Below are 13,587 nucleotides of genomic sequence, written 5' to 3' on the forward strand. Positions count from 1 at the left end.
CATCATGTCGAGGATCTCTTGTGTCATCCACTTTTGCTTTTTGTTTTTATCCTTTTGCAAATATTATTACATGCTGACGGAAATTCATATCAATCTAGTAAAAAGCTCATTGATGTAGACCTATATTTCACGTGTTTTCATTTAAAGTTGTAAATTGTACATATGCTATTACAGGATAATCAATTCATATTAGAACTCTAGGGATAATTAAAACACCTCCCATAACCGGATATTTTTGTATAACCGTGTGGACCGTCCGTTTATTGGAGCTTTGACTGTATTTCAAAGGCTGCTTTCAATTAACATTGCCGCTCTCTGCAAATTCAAACGCTAAGATAACTTTATTTCGTGTTGGCGATAGATCGATTTGCTGCACAGTTAAGGATAAGAAGTCCACTTGGAATTTGGCAAATTACCGTCCACTCTAGCTACACTATCTTCGGAAGACACTCACATCTGTATTTGCACTAGATTACTAATATTTGTTTATGCGCTCTCGTGTAAAGCCCATCAAATTAATTTTGTCCCTTTCCAATTCGACTATTTATATTGCTGACTGCACCTCAGTAAATTTCCTCGATACGAAACTATAGCGAAGTTGCCAAACCAACTAAATTCATTATCGCTGGGTATAAACAATTCCTAATGGTGTCGCTGAGGTCAAAGTCGTAGATTACCTGTAACCTTAGCACATAAATTTGAAGCAAATTAACGCTCCGCATGGATTCCAGAACATGAAATCTCGATCTATATGCAAGGCTTCAGTGGCGTTTTCCGGTATGCAGAAGGCGTCGCGTCTCTATAGCCTGAGCTTTCAATCGGTCTCGCCGGAGCGGAATTTATTACATCGCAGGTATCCCAGCCGGAACTTCAGCGCCTGCAACTGATATTGCCATAATAAAAACCTGACATTCCCAATTTAATAAGTACTACTGTCTACTAGTCTTGAGCTGCACGTAATTCCAAATGTGATATGAAGCTCTGATAATTCTTTATAAGTTTTCGCAAAACACTCAGCGAACGAGTTTTAAAACTAATATTTTATTCAATTATTCCATTATTTTATGAATTCATTCACTATACTCGAGGTTTCCAATACATCCAGTTGCTTGTTTTGGCCGTCGGTTTATTTCATTATACATAAATGTTGAAACGTATTTATTTGCCAAAGCTACTCACGGGCGTTTTTTGGTACCTGACTATTGAACATTTCAAAGATTTGCAAAAAACGCTTTTGGAAAACAGGTGAAACTAGAAGTTTACGAAAATTAATACGTTCAGATCGTGTTATAGAGGTCAGGCCTATTACTTTCAATATTTTAGAATCCCAATTTTTTTAAATCAAACTCACGGGAAATTTTTAAACATGCAACCTTATATCAAGTAATGACCACGTCGATAAGACGTGATTCCAGTACCAGTCTCGACTGTACGAGTACGCCTGGGTAACACAGTGTTGATTGGCGCTATTGAGTTGTTACCGCTCTCTGAGTTACCGAGTTATAACCCATCGGTTAATGAGTTATAATTCATTTGTTAAAACTTTTCGAGACCCGAGACTGGAATTTTCACATTTTCACTCTGGACTAAAAAAAACGTCGTCAACGTTTTTCCGGAGTAACGTTTTACTACTTTGTTCAAACAACTAAAAGAAGTCATGTAGATTTTCCCTGCAACAGAACTGAGTCCAAAGACAGTCGATGAGTTTTCTTGTAAAATCGATATCTTAATTTTTTTGCATGAACGAGTCAGTTTGCCCGTATTTTACAGTATAACGTTAGAAAAAACGAGGTTTTTGTCTGTTTAGAAATATTGACCCAAAAGTCAAGAGACCGCGGTATCTAACAGTTTTCCCAATAAGTCTTTCCAATAAACTTTCGCTTTTTCAGTTCGGGGAAATATTTTTGGAAAAAACCCAGAAATAATTATTAGGGGTAATACCACGAGTGCTTTGAAATTACCGATAATTTTTCACGATTGCATGTTTTCCATAATTTCACGAGTCCGAAGGACAACATGCCAGAGTGAAAAATTATATGGTTAATTTTAAAGCTCGAGTGGTATTTAGTGAGATTATTTCTCGAATTAAATATTAAAAATTAAATTTCAGAATATATTTGACATCAATCACTTTAAATAAAACAGTCGACAGTGATATTTTTTATGATTCCATGATGACGTGAAATTATCGCTGTAAGTTTTTTTGAAAATTATCGAATTACCGTTTATTAATACCTTTTTTGCCCTATGGCGTTGCTATGGATGAGTGAAATAATCACGTACATAACTCGAAGCTGCAAAAAGTTTTCCAAAAATTTTTGCGAAGCGGTTAAGGAGACGAGTGTTCCAATAAAAAGTATCTTATAATTTTTCTCAGAAAATACTTGAAGATTGTCAGTATTTTAAGTAAAACAAAAAAATAATGCGATTTTATAGTAGAAAGAATTGCTTAATAGAAACCTTGATAAAACTGGAACGACCTGAAAATGAAGCAACTGAAAGAACTTTAAAATTCTTCAAAGCGATGATTCTTTTACTCTGGTCGTTATTTCAAGATATTCCTAATTACTATCGGTACAAAACTGTAAAAAAATTAGTCCAGGTCAATTATATTAAAATAATTGCATATTGAACAATGTAGAAAATTTAGAATAATTAAAGACAACCATTACGTGAAAACTATTTTCCAATTTTATCAATATTTGATAGTACAACAATTATCATTCGAACTGGTGTGGAATTAAAATTAAAATCTTGACGCTTTCAGTGATAGGTAGTCTATCCAGTAAGTAGTAATCCAAGCAAAATTTGGTTACCAATTCTACCCCAGTGTTACTATCTTAAGTCTTAAAAATGGGAAACTGTGGTACACATAATAATCAGTAACTGAAAAACTCACAACATTCCTTCGTTCAATGTACTTACATTATTATTGTCAATTAGAAGTTGCCCTATAAATATTCAAACACAATGTGGCTGATTTGATAAAATTCCGGAAAAAATGCCTGAAAATTACTGGAATCACCATCCAGCTTGATCCGAGTTGACATTTGCACATTTCTGATTCAGTTAAATATTCAAACTTTAAACTTGTGCTGTATTAGCAGTTAATTTTCAGTTAGCTGACATCTACTGACGATGGAGACAGGTAATGCTTATCCAAATTATACATGGGAAAGTAGATAAATAGCAAAAACAGTGTTTATACAAGAGTATACTGCCGCGAATTGTAAAGTGTACATGTCAGCATTCATAAAATGAATTTGCTTAAATGTTTGCTTTATATATTGCTATTATTGAGTGAGCAGGAATGCAATGCTTTTAAAAATGTGTCAGTCGTAAAAACCGGCTTTTTAATGAATTTTCTGAATCATTACATCCACGCAACTTTCAACTTTTACGGATGCTTGACTAGAAGTAAGGATAAAAATTACATCCATCCATTTTGCTTAGAAATATTATTTAGGACAACGTTATGATCTTGGAAAGAACACATTTGAAATTGACCCACGAAGGAGCGTGAGCTTTACCAATTCTGTGAAAATTCTGAAACATATGAAGCGAACCTGGCTAGTTTCCGATGGCACGGACTGCAACATTTTTGATTATTTAGAAGAGGTGAGTAAATAAGTTAATTATAAATAATTTGAACCTAATGAAGACAACTTTTTAGCAATACGCAATAAAAAAATCGTTTTTGTCAACACCAAGTTTAGAAAACATCACATAAATCTTTTGCTAACAGAATTTCCTCCTACATGCATAGTGATATCGGTACGCTCGGTAGTATCGGTAATATCGATACTCGGTAGAAATGGTCATAAATTCTGTCCCCAACACTTTTTTAACTAATTATCGTAGCAAACTGTATATTGTAAGATTAGATTATCTCCCTAAATAAAGTTGCTGGATTACAAGTAACTTTATTTTCACTATTTTATTGAATTAGAACGATTGCAGCTGGAACTCACATTAAAACATTTGTCGCTCGTTAACTACGTTCATTTATTAACAATGGAAAAGCTAATCATTTAAACCAAACATTGCAGAAAGCAAATACATTCTTGAAGACATTTTTTGTTCGTCGAGTTGATCTATTGTATATTTATTCGTTTACTTTCCGCTATGCGTTACGCCCAGTCGACCTTCTTTAGGTAGTTGCAAGATGGTTAATTCTCTTGGGAGTTCTCTCTGGGCAGTGGTAAAGAAAAAGAAGCTTTTTTAGCTACCTAGCTTTCGGCAATTTATGTCGCCTTCCTCAGGGTGCCAATTGTTTGAACATAAGAAGGCTGGGAACCTTCCAGAATACTCCATCATTTTTTACAGCCTGATGAAATATTATCTTTCAGTCACATTGTTTGGTCGTAATTTATGTATCATAGATTAAAAAAAAACATTTATTCAACGGTCAACATATTTTATGCAGAAATAACGGGACACACTACACTAAATACAAATGAATGATGAGCTGAAGGCCCTGTGTATCGAATTCGTCGAACATTCGATCACGATTATCCACATTCACAAAATCATGCTGATTGAAATGAATAATGTCATAACTCGTTTTGTGAGAAGAAAATTAAATATAATTGATTAAACTTACTACTACATGGTCCCCCCTTGACTTGAAAGCTGCAGCCGCTCTTGCGTTAAGGGGATATTAACAAAAATTTTTTTATATGAACAATACCACCTGTATAACGTACAAACATATTTGAAAATACATAGGAACTATTAAATTACAGATTAACGAAAACCTAATGTTCAGATCTCCGTATCGTCATTTAATATTATTATTCTATAAGGAATATGAGTTTTTCCTGGAGGCACTGCAGAACTATGAAATCCTACCTATGAGTGAAGTACTACTTGCTTTATTTGGAGATGAACAGATATCTTTGTTCTTTATTTATAAAATCAGAAACGAAAGTGATCCAGGTAATTATGATGCTACACAACACGTTGTTGATGCTAATATTCTAATTCTTCAGATGACTCGAATATTCAAAACATAAATATTTTATTGTGCAATCGAATTAAACAGAAAATGCCTGTATGTCCATTTTTTAGTAATTTTCGTTGCAAATTCAAACAAATTTAAGGTCTCAAGACAGCAATGATCTAAACGAATGTAATGTTTACCAATTATGATTTTGTAGGAATTTTAAATATGATGATGGCGCTGTTGTCTCGCCGAAACGTTATGAAATAACGATATACAAATTTTTGTTTCACACTTTGACTGGAGCCCAGGAAGGAAAATAATATAATAATTGTTAGATATGCAGCATTTAATTTTGCAGCCATCTCGTACTTCCCTTGTTCCTCGGAGTCTTTGAATAAATTCAGGGAAGAGAAAAACTGTCTTATTTGTCTGTCTAAGTGAGGTCCGTCATTACCGTTTTGAGGCCCACTATTATTGGATTAAACCGTAATTTTCGCTTTTGTGGGGCTTACTGAAATATACATGAATATAGCCCGCAAAAATCTAGTTCGCAAATCAGTTTTGATCGATTGTTGCAGATTTGCAAATATTTGAGGACGTCCAGCTTCGTCGTCTCAAGCTTTTGTCAACCTTTATTTTCTTTACCTGTATTTTTCGTATGTTGTTAACCGACAGCCTGCATGTTCAACCATCAAAAAGTTTTATGTTAAAGGAAGCCTTTTGTCGAAAAACGAGCACCTTATTAATTCTAGTATTTGTAAACCTGAAAACGATTTACCATTGTTATAGTACTGATTTCTTTGCGCTCGAGTCTCAACATATCCTGAAATTCTACGTGTTCAAATCACCAATTCTTCAGCAGAATACTCATAAACAAACTGTTTATATAGAAAACTCCCCAGCATTGTGCAAATGTCATACATTTTCTTATTCAAACATTTTCCTATTCTCGTTGTCGGAAGACGAACTGATCAACATTACTAGGTATTTTCTTGAATCACCATCTTTCTGCTCTATATTCTATATATTTGGAAAATTCCAGCCTACGCTAAATAGAATGGGACAAATTTTGATTAACACCACATTAGCAGCAGTCGCAAGGATATGAAATCGTTCTTTGAAGAATGTCAATCTTAGCACACAAAAATAACAAAGCTCGAAAAACACTTTACTTGTACTTTACTAAAGTTTACTTGTAAAAATGATTTAATATTTCCTTCAATTATTTATCTGTTCATCAACCTCTAGTGATAGAGAATTATGGAGTATGGACTGAGGAATACGGCCTTAAGTTATTAATGGAGCCACAACTTCCAATTAGTAGCAGAAGAAGAAACTTTAGAAAGCACCCAATAAAATATGGAACAGTAATTTTTAAAGACCGAAGTGTTCTAAATACTAATTTCGACGACATTCTGTAAGTCAAACAGCCAAAACAATTATGAAGGTTTAATAAAATTGATATCGGCAAACATTTTGTAATGGATATTATATACATATGACATTATAAAGTAATCTTCCAATTTTTATTGTTGACTAATTTAGTATATGTATAGTTTGGCAACTTAATTAGGAAAAGAAATATTCTAGTGGTGTTGACTTATTAAATTAGAAGATTCACGGCAAAATAATTGTAAGAGTTTGCACAGATCTTTCGGATTTACTTCAAACTGAATGCCTTTTAGGGAAACACCAGAATTCTATTTTCAACAGGAAATGCCAATTTTCTATAGTCTATTCCAAGCCCTCAACGCCACAATAGAGATTAACATCTACAATTACCACGGCCACGGTGGCATTAACAAATCAACTGGAAAGCTTATCGTTGATGGATTGGTCGGTGATTTATACAGGAAAAAGATCGATATAAGCTGTAAGTAGAGATATAAGCTATATTGTTATGACCAACTGAAAACATTAATAATTATGTTTCGTGATTCGACAGTCTAATTGTTGATTGGCTGATGAACTTAGAGCGTTGGAAAGGAGTGAATTGTTCCTCCTTTAAATTGGGTGATAAAAATTGCACTAACAATATATTGATTGGTAATTTTTAGCTGGTTTGTATGTATCGGGGCCACGACTGGATTTATTGAAACCTTTATCTCCCGTTGACTTTTGGGGCTTAAAATTTTTCTTGAAGAAACCTTCTCTTAGCTCCGTGAAGAATATTTATATTTTGACGCTTTCAAGATCAGTTTGGAAAGCATCTTTTGCAATGGTAGTATTATTTGTTGCTGCTATTTACCTAGCTTTAAAACTCGAGTCTAATACATCTACGAGCAAAGAGGTATGTATTAATTTTTTTTGTTATTTTCTAAAATACATTTATTAGTTTTATTATATGTATATATAACTAGAATATATAAATATCTGGAAGAAAAACATGATTTAGAACATGAATTAGATATTGATATGATGTGACGATCAATTAAACCAAAAATAGTTGACGGGGCAATAAATCTCAAGTCACTTAAGAATCCTACAATATTCTAAACATGGCAAACGAGAACATAATTTTACAATGTGCATTTTCATGTTTCACCAACATGAGATAGTTCTTATAGTGTTTGCATTTTGTCGTCAAATCTGTAGGCGATCAGCAAAAAAGCAGTAACATCAAGAACTGGGTGTCTTTCCTTTTCAAGTCTGCATTGCAGCCTCAGCAAACTGGCCTTGTTTCAAATTTATTTTGATCTACTCTGATTTTAGCTTTAAAGCCGAAAATTTTAGTTTGGCCCGTGTGACCGGTTTTCACATCATTGCAGCTGTTAAATCTGATTAAAATTGCAGTTTCTTGAAATTGCAAAGTGAAGAAATATCGCTCAGAGAGCAAGACAACAAATATCCATGCCAATAGTGCCTTTTAAACTCGCTTTTGTTTGGCGAATGTCAATAAGAACTCGCAATATGTAATATTTTTATTCGCATAGTGGTTTATAAACAACATTTTTCCATGTTGTTCAGTATTATTGTTTACTAATGCTATTTCAAGTGGTAGAGGCAATTCACTAAAATGAAGAGTTTTATTATATTTTCGGAATCGCATATTACATAAAGAGAGTTTATGGAAAAAAGGTGAACGGACACTTTTTTATTATTCATCAGATAAACTCGACAATGTATCGGTTATTATAAGAGTGCTTTTATAATGGCTACAAAAATGGAAAAAAACAAGCAACATCATACCACTTCCTTTATGTGAAAATTTATCTACATGAAAAAAAAAATCCAAAATGACTATTTGCAGTGGAGAAAAGCGAGATGTCCACATGTCTCGAGAGACAAACTGGAGAGGCAGGCTGTATAGAGTACGACTCTACCCAGTACAGCTTTGAGTCTCCTTTTTACGATTGAGTTTAATGGAATTAATTTTCGCCTTTTTAAATTATGCAAATAGAAACAACTACGAAATAGGAAGTAAGTGGCTAATGAAATAAGGAAGTCACAAAACTGGTGAGGATTGCACTAAACGTTTAAAGTGTTTCCCGACGTAAATTAGGAAAACCGATCAAATATTATTAGACATTTTTACGACTTGGCTTATAACGAGGCAAATAATTACTAGGCAAGATTTATAACTTTAATGCCGATGCAGCAAAGAAAAGTTGCAATGCAGCTACACCTCAGTTACGCGATGCTTCGTACATTTTTAGAGTGAAAACAATGACTGAAAATGGAACTACTGACATCTCAGTTGGCGTCAAAGCTGTTAATTTTGGTTTGCAGTCATAGTCGAAAGATATTTTTCAAATATTGACAGTTTTGGGCAGTGCACCAAAAACAAATTCCAGAAAAAAATATGCATACTCGCAGGACAAGCTAGTTTGATGATAAAGCAAGTCTTCAAGTAGACGAAAAATACTAATACAGTGGTACCTCGATATACGAGTGTTTTGAGATACGAGTCGCTTTGAGACATTTTGCGAGAAAAGAGGAAGATTTGAGATATGAGGAATCGCACACTACACGGATTGGAACCGGAAGTGTCACTGGTAGAGGAGATTGTTTTTCTGGGAAAATCCATGGGTCTGGAGGTCGATGACAGAATGTGAACGAACTCGCCCAAGAATAGAAAGAGCTCAGTTTTAAAGAGGAACGAGAGATGGAGGAGGTTATATCTACAAGATATATAAAGGAGACCCTGGGAAGGTGGGAGATAGTTATAGAGTTCGTGGATAAAAAATCACCCCGAAAAAGTTGCAACTGGTCATGCATCGGAGTTGTCCAACGAAACTTGCCTAACTCATTTCCGCAAAGTCCTGAAGGAGAGGAAGAAATAAACTTTCTTAGAAACGATCTGCAGCTAAAAATGAGCAAATAGTGGCGAAAAAAGCGAAGATCAGTTTTTACAAACCCTAACTTCATAACCAACACTAAAGAAAAGAGTAAAATATATTTTTTAAACACATAAATATGGAGCTTTTCGCGTTTCGTCTGTATAAAACTTGTTAAGTTTTCCAATTAATAAAGAATTCTTGTTGAACCTCAATGTTTATCAAAAGAAACATTGATCAAATATGTTTCAAAACAGTAATGACTAGAATACGTTAGAACAAAGCCATTATTTAATTAACAAATAATAATGCATTATTAAATAATAATAAATTTAATCAAATTATGTCATGCTTTAAAGTAAAAAACAATAACTTTCTCAAACCATTACTTACTACATTACTTAATATTGGCTACATTTGTCCAATTTTCCGTGAGCTATTCATATGATAGTTTGCCGGAACTGCAAAGATATAAATCAAAGTAACTTTTCAATGTTGCGCGTGATCAAATTTTTTTTGGAATTTAAAAGATCAGATCTTGCTGGAAAAGTTAGCACTGTTATTCTTTTTTCTTACTGCTCATGTTTCAAATATCCCCCAATCGATAATTTCATAGAATATTGGTTTTCAGAAAAATGAGCAAGGCATGTTAATGCAGGACATAAATATCAGTACCATGGTTCTGCTTTGCTTTGAAGCTGTTGGACAACAAGGTTAGAAAAAATTGCTAAATTCTTACAATCCTTTTTTATTCCGACTTATTACACAGTGTACACGTCCACCTTGACATCTCGGAAATTATTAAAATCATGTATATTTTGAATATAAGAACGTTCTCGGGGTTGTTGGATGGTTGTTTTATATATACGACGTAGAAATTTCAAGTTTTGAGTTTTCTTGTTTTGGGGCTATCAATTAAGTTTTAGTTAAGTTTTCTATTTTCTGATTTCTACTATAAGGAGTATGCGGTTTTCCAAAAAAAGTGGAATCAAATTAGAATCGAGTTCACTGGGCTGAATTTGAAGTTCAGTTAGTTTAATTTACCTCGTTTGCTGAATAAACATACCTTTAAAATGAATACTCTAGGATCTGCTACAGAAACAGACTTGCACTTTCTTACTGGGATTTGGGGGATAATTTTAAATTCGTTTTTTATATTGGCTCAATTGGTTTGTTCTCACTTGTATTAGCTGTTGTTTTTTGCCTATGTTCTCATGTGTCTGATGTTTTATAGCACTTAGCACCACTTTGTAATGAGCGTAGTAAATATGTTCTTCTGGCCATTCATATTAAAGTCGCTCTGTTCTGGTTTAATTAATTGCCCTCCATTTTATCTTAGGTACTTCGATACTGTCTTTCAGACTATCCGGAAGATGTTTACTCCTACTTCTATTTTTCTTGTTCATGTTTTTGTTCGTGGCCTACTCTGCTGGTATTTTAGTCCTGCTCAAATCTACTGCGAATATAAATTCGTTAAATGAACTTTTAGATAGTAGATTTGATGTAGGTGGCCTGAATGATACTTGGATGAGACATTATTTTCAGGTATGCCTTTTGAGATTTTTCACTTTATTCAACTTTACTTTTTATTAATTTGTCGCACAGGCTCCAAAAACAGGTGTACTTCGAAAACTATATCTGAAGAAGATATATCCAAATAATTATTACGAAAAAATTGACGGATGGGAAAAAATACAAGAAGGAAATTTTGCCTTTTTTGCACCTGTGGTTATTTCCTATCGATATTTCATACAAAATTTCACCAACTATGACATCTGTGCATTGCAAGAATTGGACGGATTCCTGTCAGTGAGTATCTGTTTCGATTAATGATATATTAAGGAAATAAATATTGTATAAGAGTGGCGCTTCAGCTTAATTTGGATGATGATGTGTTTAATTTAGATGAAGTCGTATGCATCAGCGTCAAGAACTTCTGGTTATGAAGAGATTTTTAAAGTAGGGTAAGTCCAATCTTAAATCCAAATAAGGCATCAGCAGATATCAAGCATGTTCAAGAACAGTAAAACATGCACTGTACTAACTATTTGTAGGTCATGGGGATTAATTGCAAGCAAAATAACTGCTTTTTCGATTTATTATTAATGAACTTTAGAAGCCGGTTGCTTTTTATTAATACAAACATTTTATTTATAATGTACTTTCACAGTACCAGTTGGATTTCTGTTGTATTTACAGAGATTTAGAAAATGTTATGCCCTGTTCAGATCTCAAGCGACGAAATCGCTCACGACGGCGACGCGCTCGTGTCGTACCAAAATTTAAAATGTGGACGTAGCATTCGCGTAGTAGGCGCGAGAAAACTTCCTTAATCGAAAAAATATTAAAAAAATATATTTATGGAAGCATTGAGTGATCTCTGGTAACTAAGTCTTGTTGCACAGAACAGTAATTATTATGGTCTGAAATTTTTTAATATTATTATCAACGCAACTAAACATGTAGTCCTCTGACCAAAGGATAGTTCTTTTCTAGAAACGAAGTAATTCATATATTTACAGTTTACATAATTAGTTCGCGAGTATAGCACTTATGAAAATTAACTTTTCTTGATTATTCTAGCTTTCTCCAAGTAAAACTAATATTAAATGTTTTTTATTAGCTTTCTACAGGTGAAACCAAGTAATATCAAATGTACAAATACAGTCTTTAAAGTAGATTTTTGTAAGAATACAGCTTGAATTGATTAATTGGATTTTGAATTTATTTGTGTTCATTGTGTTCAAAGTTTACTTCCGTTAGCCGAATCTTCTCAAACTGAAGTGGTAAATATTTAGTTTAGTAAAATTGCAAATCGATTTGTGGTTGTTTAAATATTTTAAATTGGTTCTTCGGATTTTGGTAAGTTTTCAAATAATTACTATTTATTTGCTTAACGCGATTGTTTGATTGGGGATTATAATTATTCATTTTTGATCGTCAAACTTTCTCTTTTCTTCTGATACCTCGAAGTTCTGCTTCATGATGTTGATTTCGAATGAAAAACTAATATTTTGTCTAGACATCAAAGCTGCTTGATTGCAGTTGAATTGTGATTGATTTTGGTTGGTATTTGAATAATTCTGAATTTGTTTAAACAACGGTGTGTATTGATTATTGGCTGGTTGTCTGAAGGTATTTATTATTTACCTCTTGTGAATATGGGTGTAAAAATTTTAATGGAAATGTATTTGGAAATGGTGAAAATGCGTTCCATGGGGAATTATTTGCAATGCTTGCCAACTGATATGTATATAATTTGATCATTAAAAGTTGATGTTGCTCCTGCAAAATTTGGGTTGCAAAATAGAGATATTTAAGGATTGAAACACTGGTCCCATTGAAGTGTAAGAAAGTGGCGTAAAATCCTTTGTTGTTGTTACTTCATTGTAACTTAATTTTTACAAAAATTTATTAATTTTCCTTCTTCAGCTACGACTGCTACTACTTTGTCTAAATTATTCGTTTTGCCAGTTTTCTGCAAAGTTGTTCGGGATACATGTGGTATTGTAAATCTGATAATAACGATTTCCGTTTCTTTCTTCTTTCTTCTTGCCAATTATCATGAGCTTGACTTTGGTGCCACTGATATTTAGATTATATGGCTAGCTATGTGGACTTATTTTGTTCGAAAGGATTGTAGGTCTTTCAAGGATTCAAGGCTTAAGATGATGTTCAAATGTCCTTTCCTCAATGTTCATCCGGCCCATGTCCTCAGTTCATTCGCTATGGGTGCAATTAAATATTATAGGAGATATGCTGTACGGCTGTACCGAACGACGGCCTAAAAACCCGAAAAACCCATTAGTTTTAAGGAATGGCCTCGAAAGTCTATTTCTTTTACTCTTCGTTCTTCGGTATGGTAGAAAACGACGGTCAGATTTTTATACGATGCAATTTCATGAACTAAAAAAATTATATTTTTTGATACATTTTTTGAAGACGGAAATGAGATGCAATCTAAAATTTAGCTAAATCCAGAAAACCTTAATAAGGAATTCGACTAGACGTCCCTCGCAGCGTTAGWAATAGAAAATTTTGAACAACTTTTGAGTATGTATGAACATAAAAGAATGCTTTCTAACATGTAGTAAAATAAYACATTCATTAAATGTTCATARAATRAACATTTAATGAATATTTTTGAAATKAAATTATTTTTAATAAATTAACTTGATTCATAAYAGWATAWWKTGAAATGTTTATTTGCACGTMWTCGTCTGGCATGTGAAAAACAAATAGCAGCCATTTTACCGATTATTTAATTCTTTCTCCTACCATGTACTCGTATTAAAACATAATCTATCTTATGTAGAAAAATTTGGGGTAATGTCACCATTGCAAATGTGTGGAAACAGCGATGGA

General features: G+C 33.3%; 1 protein-coding gene across 1 annotated transcript; it reads left to right on the forward strand.

Annotated features, from left to right (window-relative positions):
- The first annotated feature begins 3,555 nt into the window (after nt 1-3,555).
- Nucleotides 3,556-9,940, forward strand: LOC125503806. The gene is made up of 6 exons (XM_048664716.1): nt 3,556-3,618; nt 4,746-4,938; nt 6,194-6,362; nt 6,631-6,818; nt 7,003-7,235; nt 9,854-9,940. Exons 1-6 carry the CDS (start codon nt 3,556-3,558, stop codon nt 9,938-9,940), a joined length of 933 nt encoding a protein of 310 aa, XP_048520673.1.
- The last annotated feature ends 3,647 nt before the right edge of the window (nt 9,941-13,587 follow it).

This window comes from Dendroctonus ponderosae, unplaced genomic scaffold (genome assembly GCF_020466585.1).
Source record: "Dendroctonus ponderosae isolate FM_Combo_2020 unplaced genomic scaffold, Dpon_F_20191213v2 Dpon_F_20191213_3, whole genome shotgun sequence".
Taxonomy (NCBI): domain Eukaryota; kingdom Metazoa; phylum Arthropoda; class Insecta; order Coleoptera; family Curculionidae; genus Dendroctonus; species Dendroctonus ponderosae.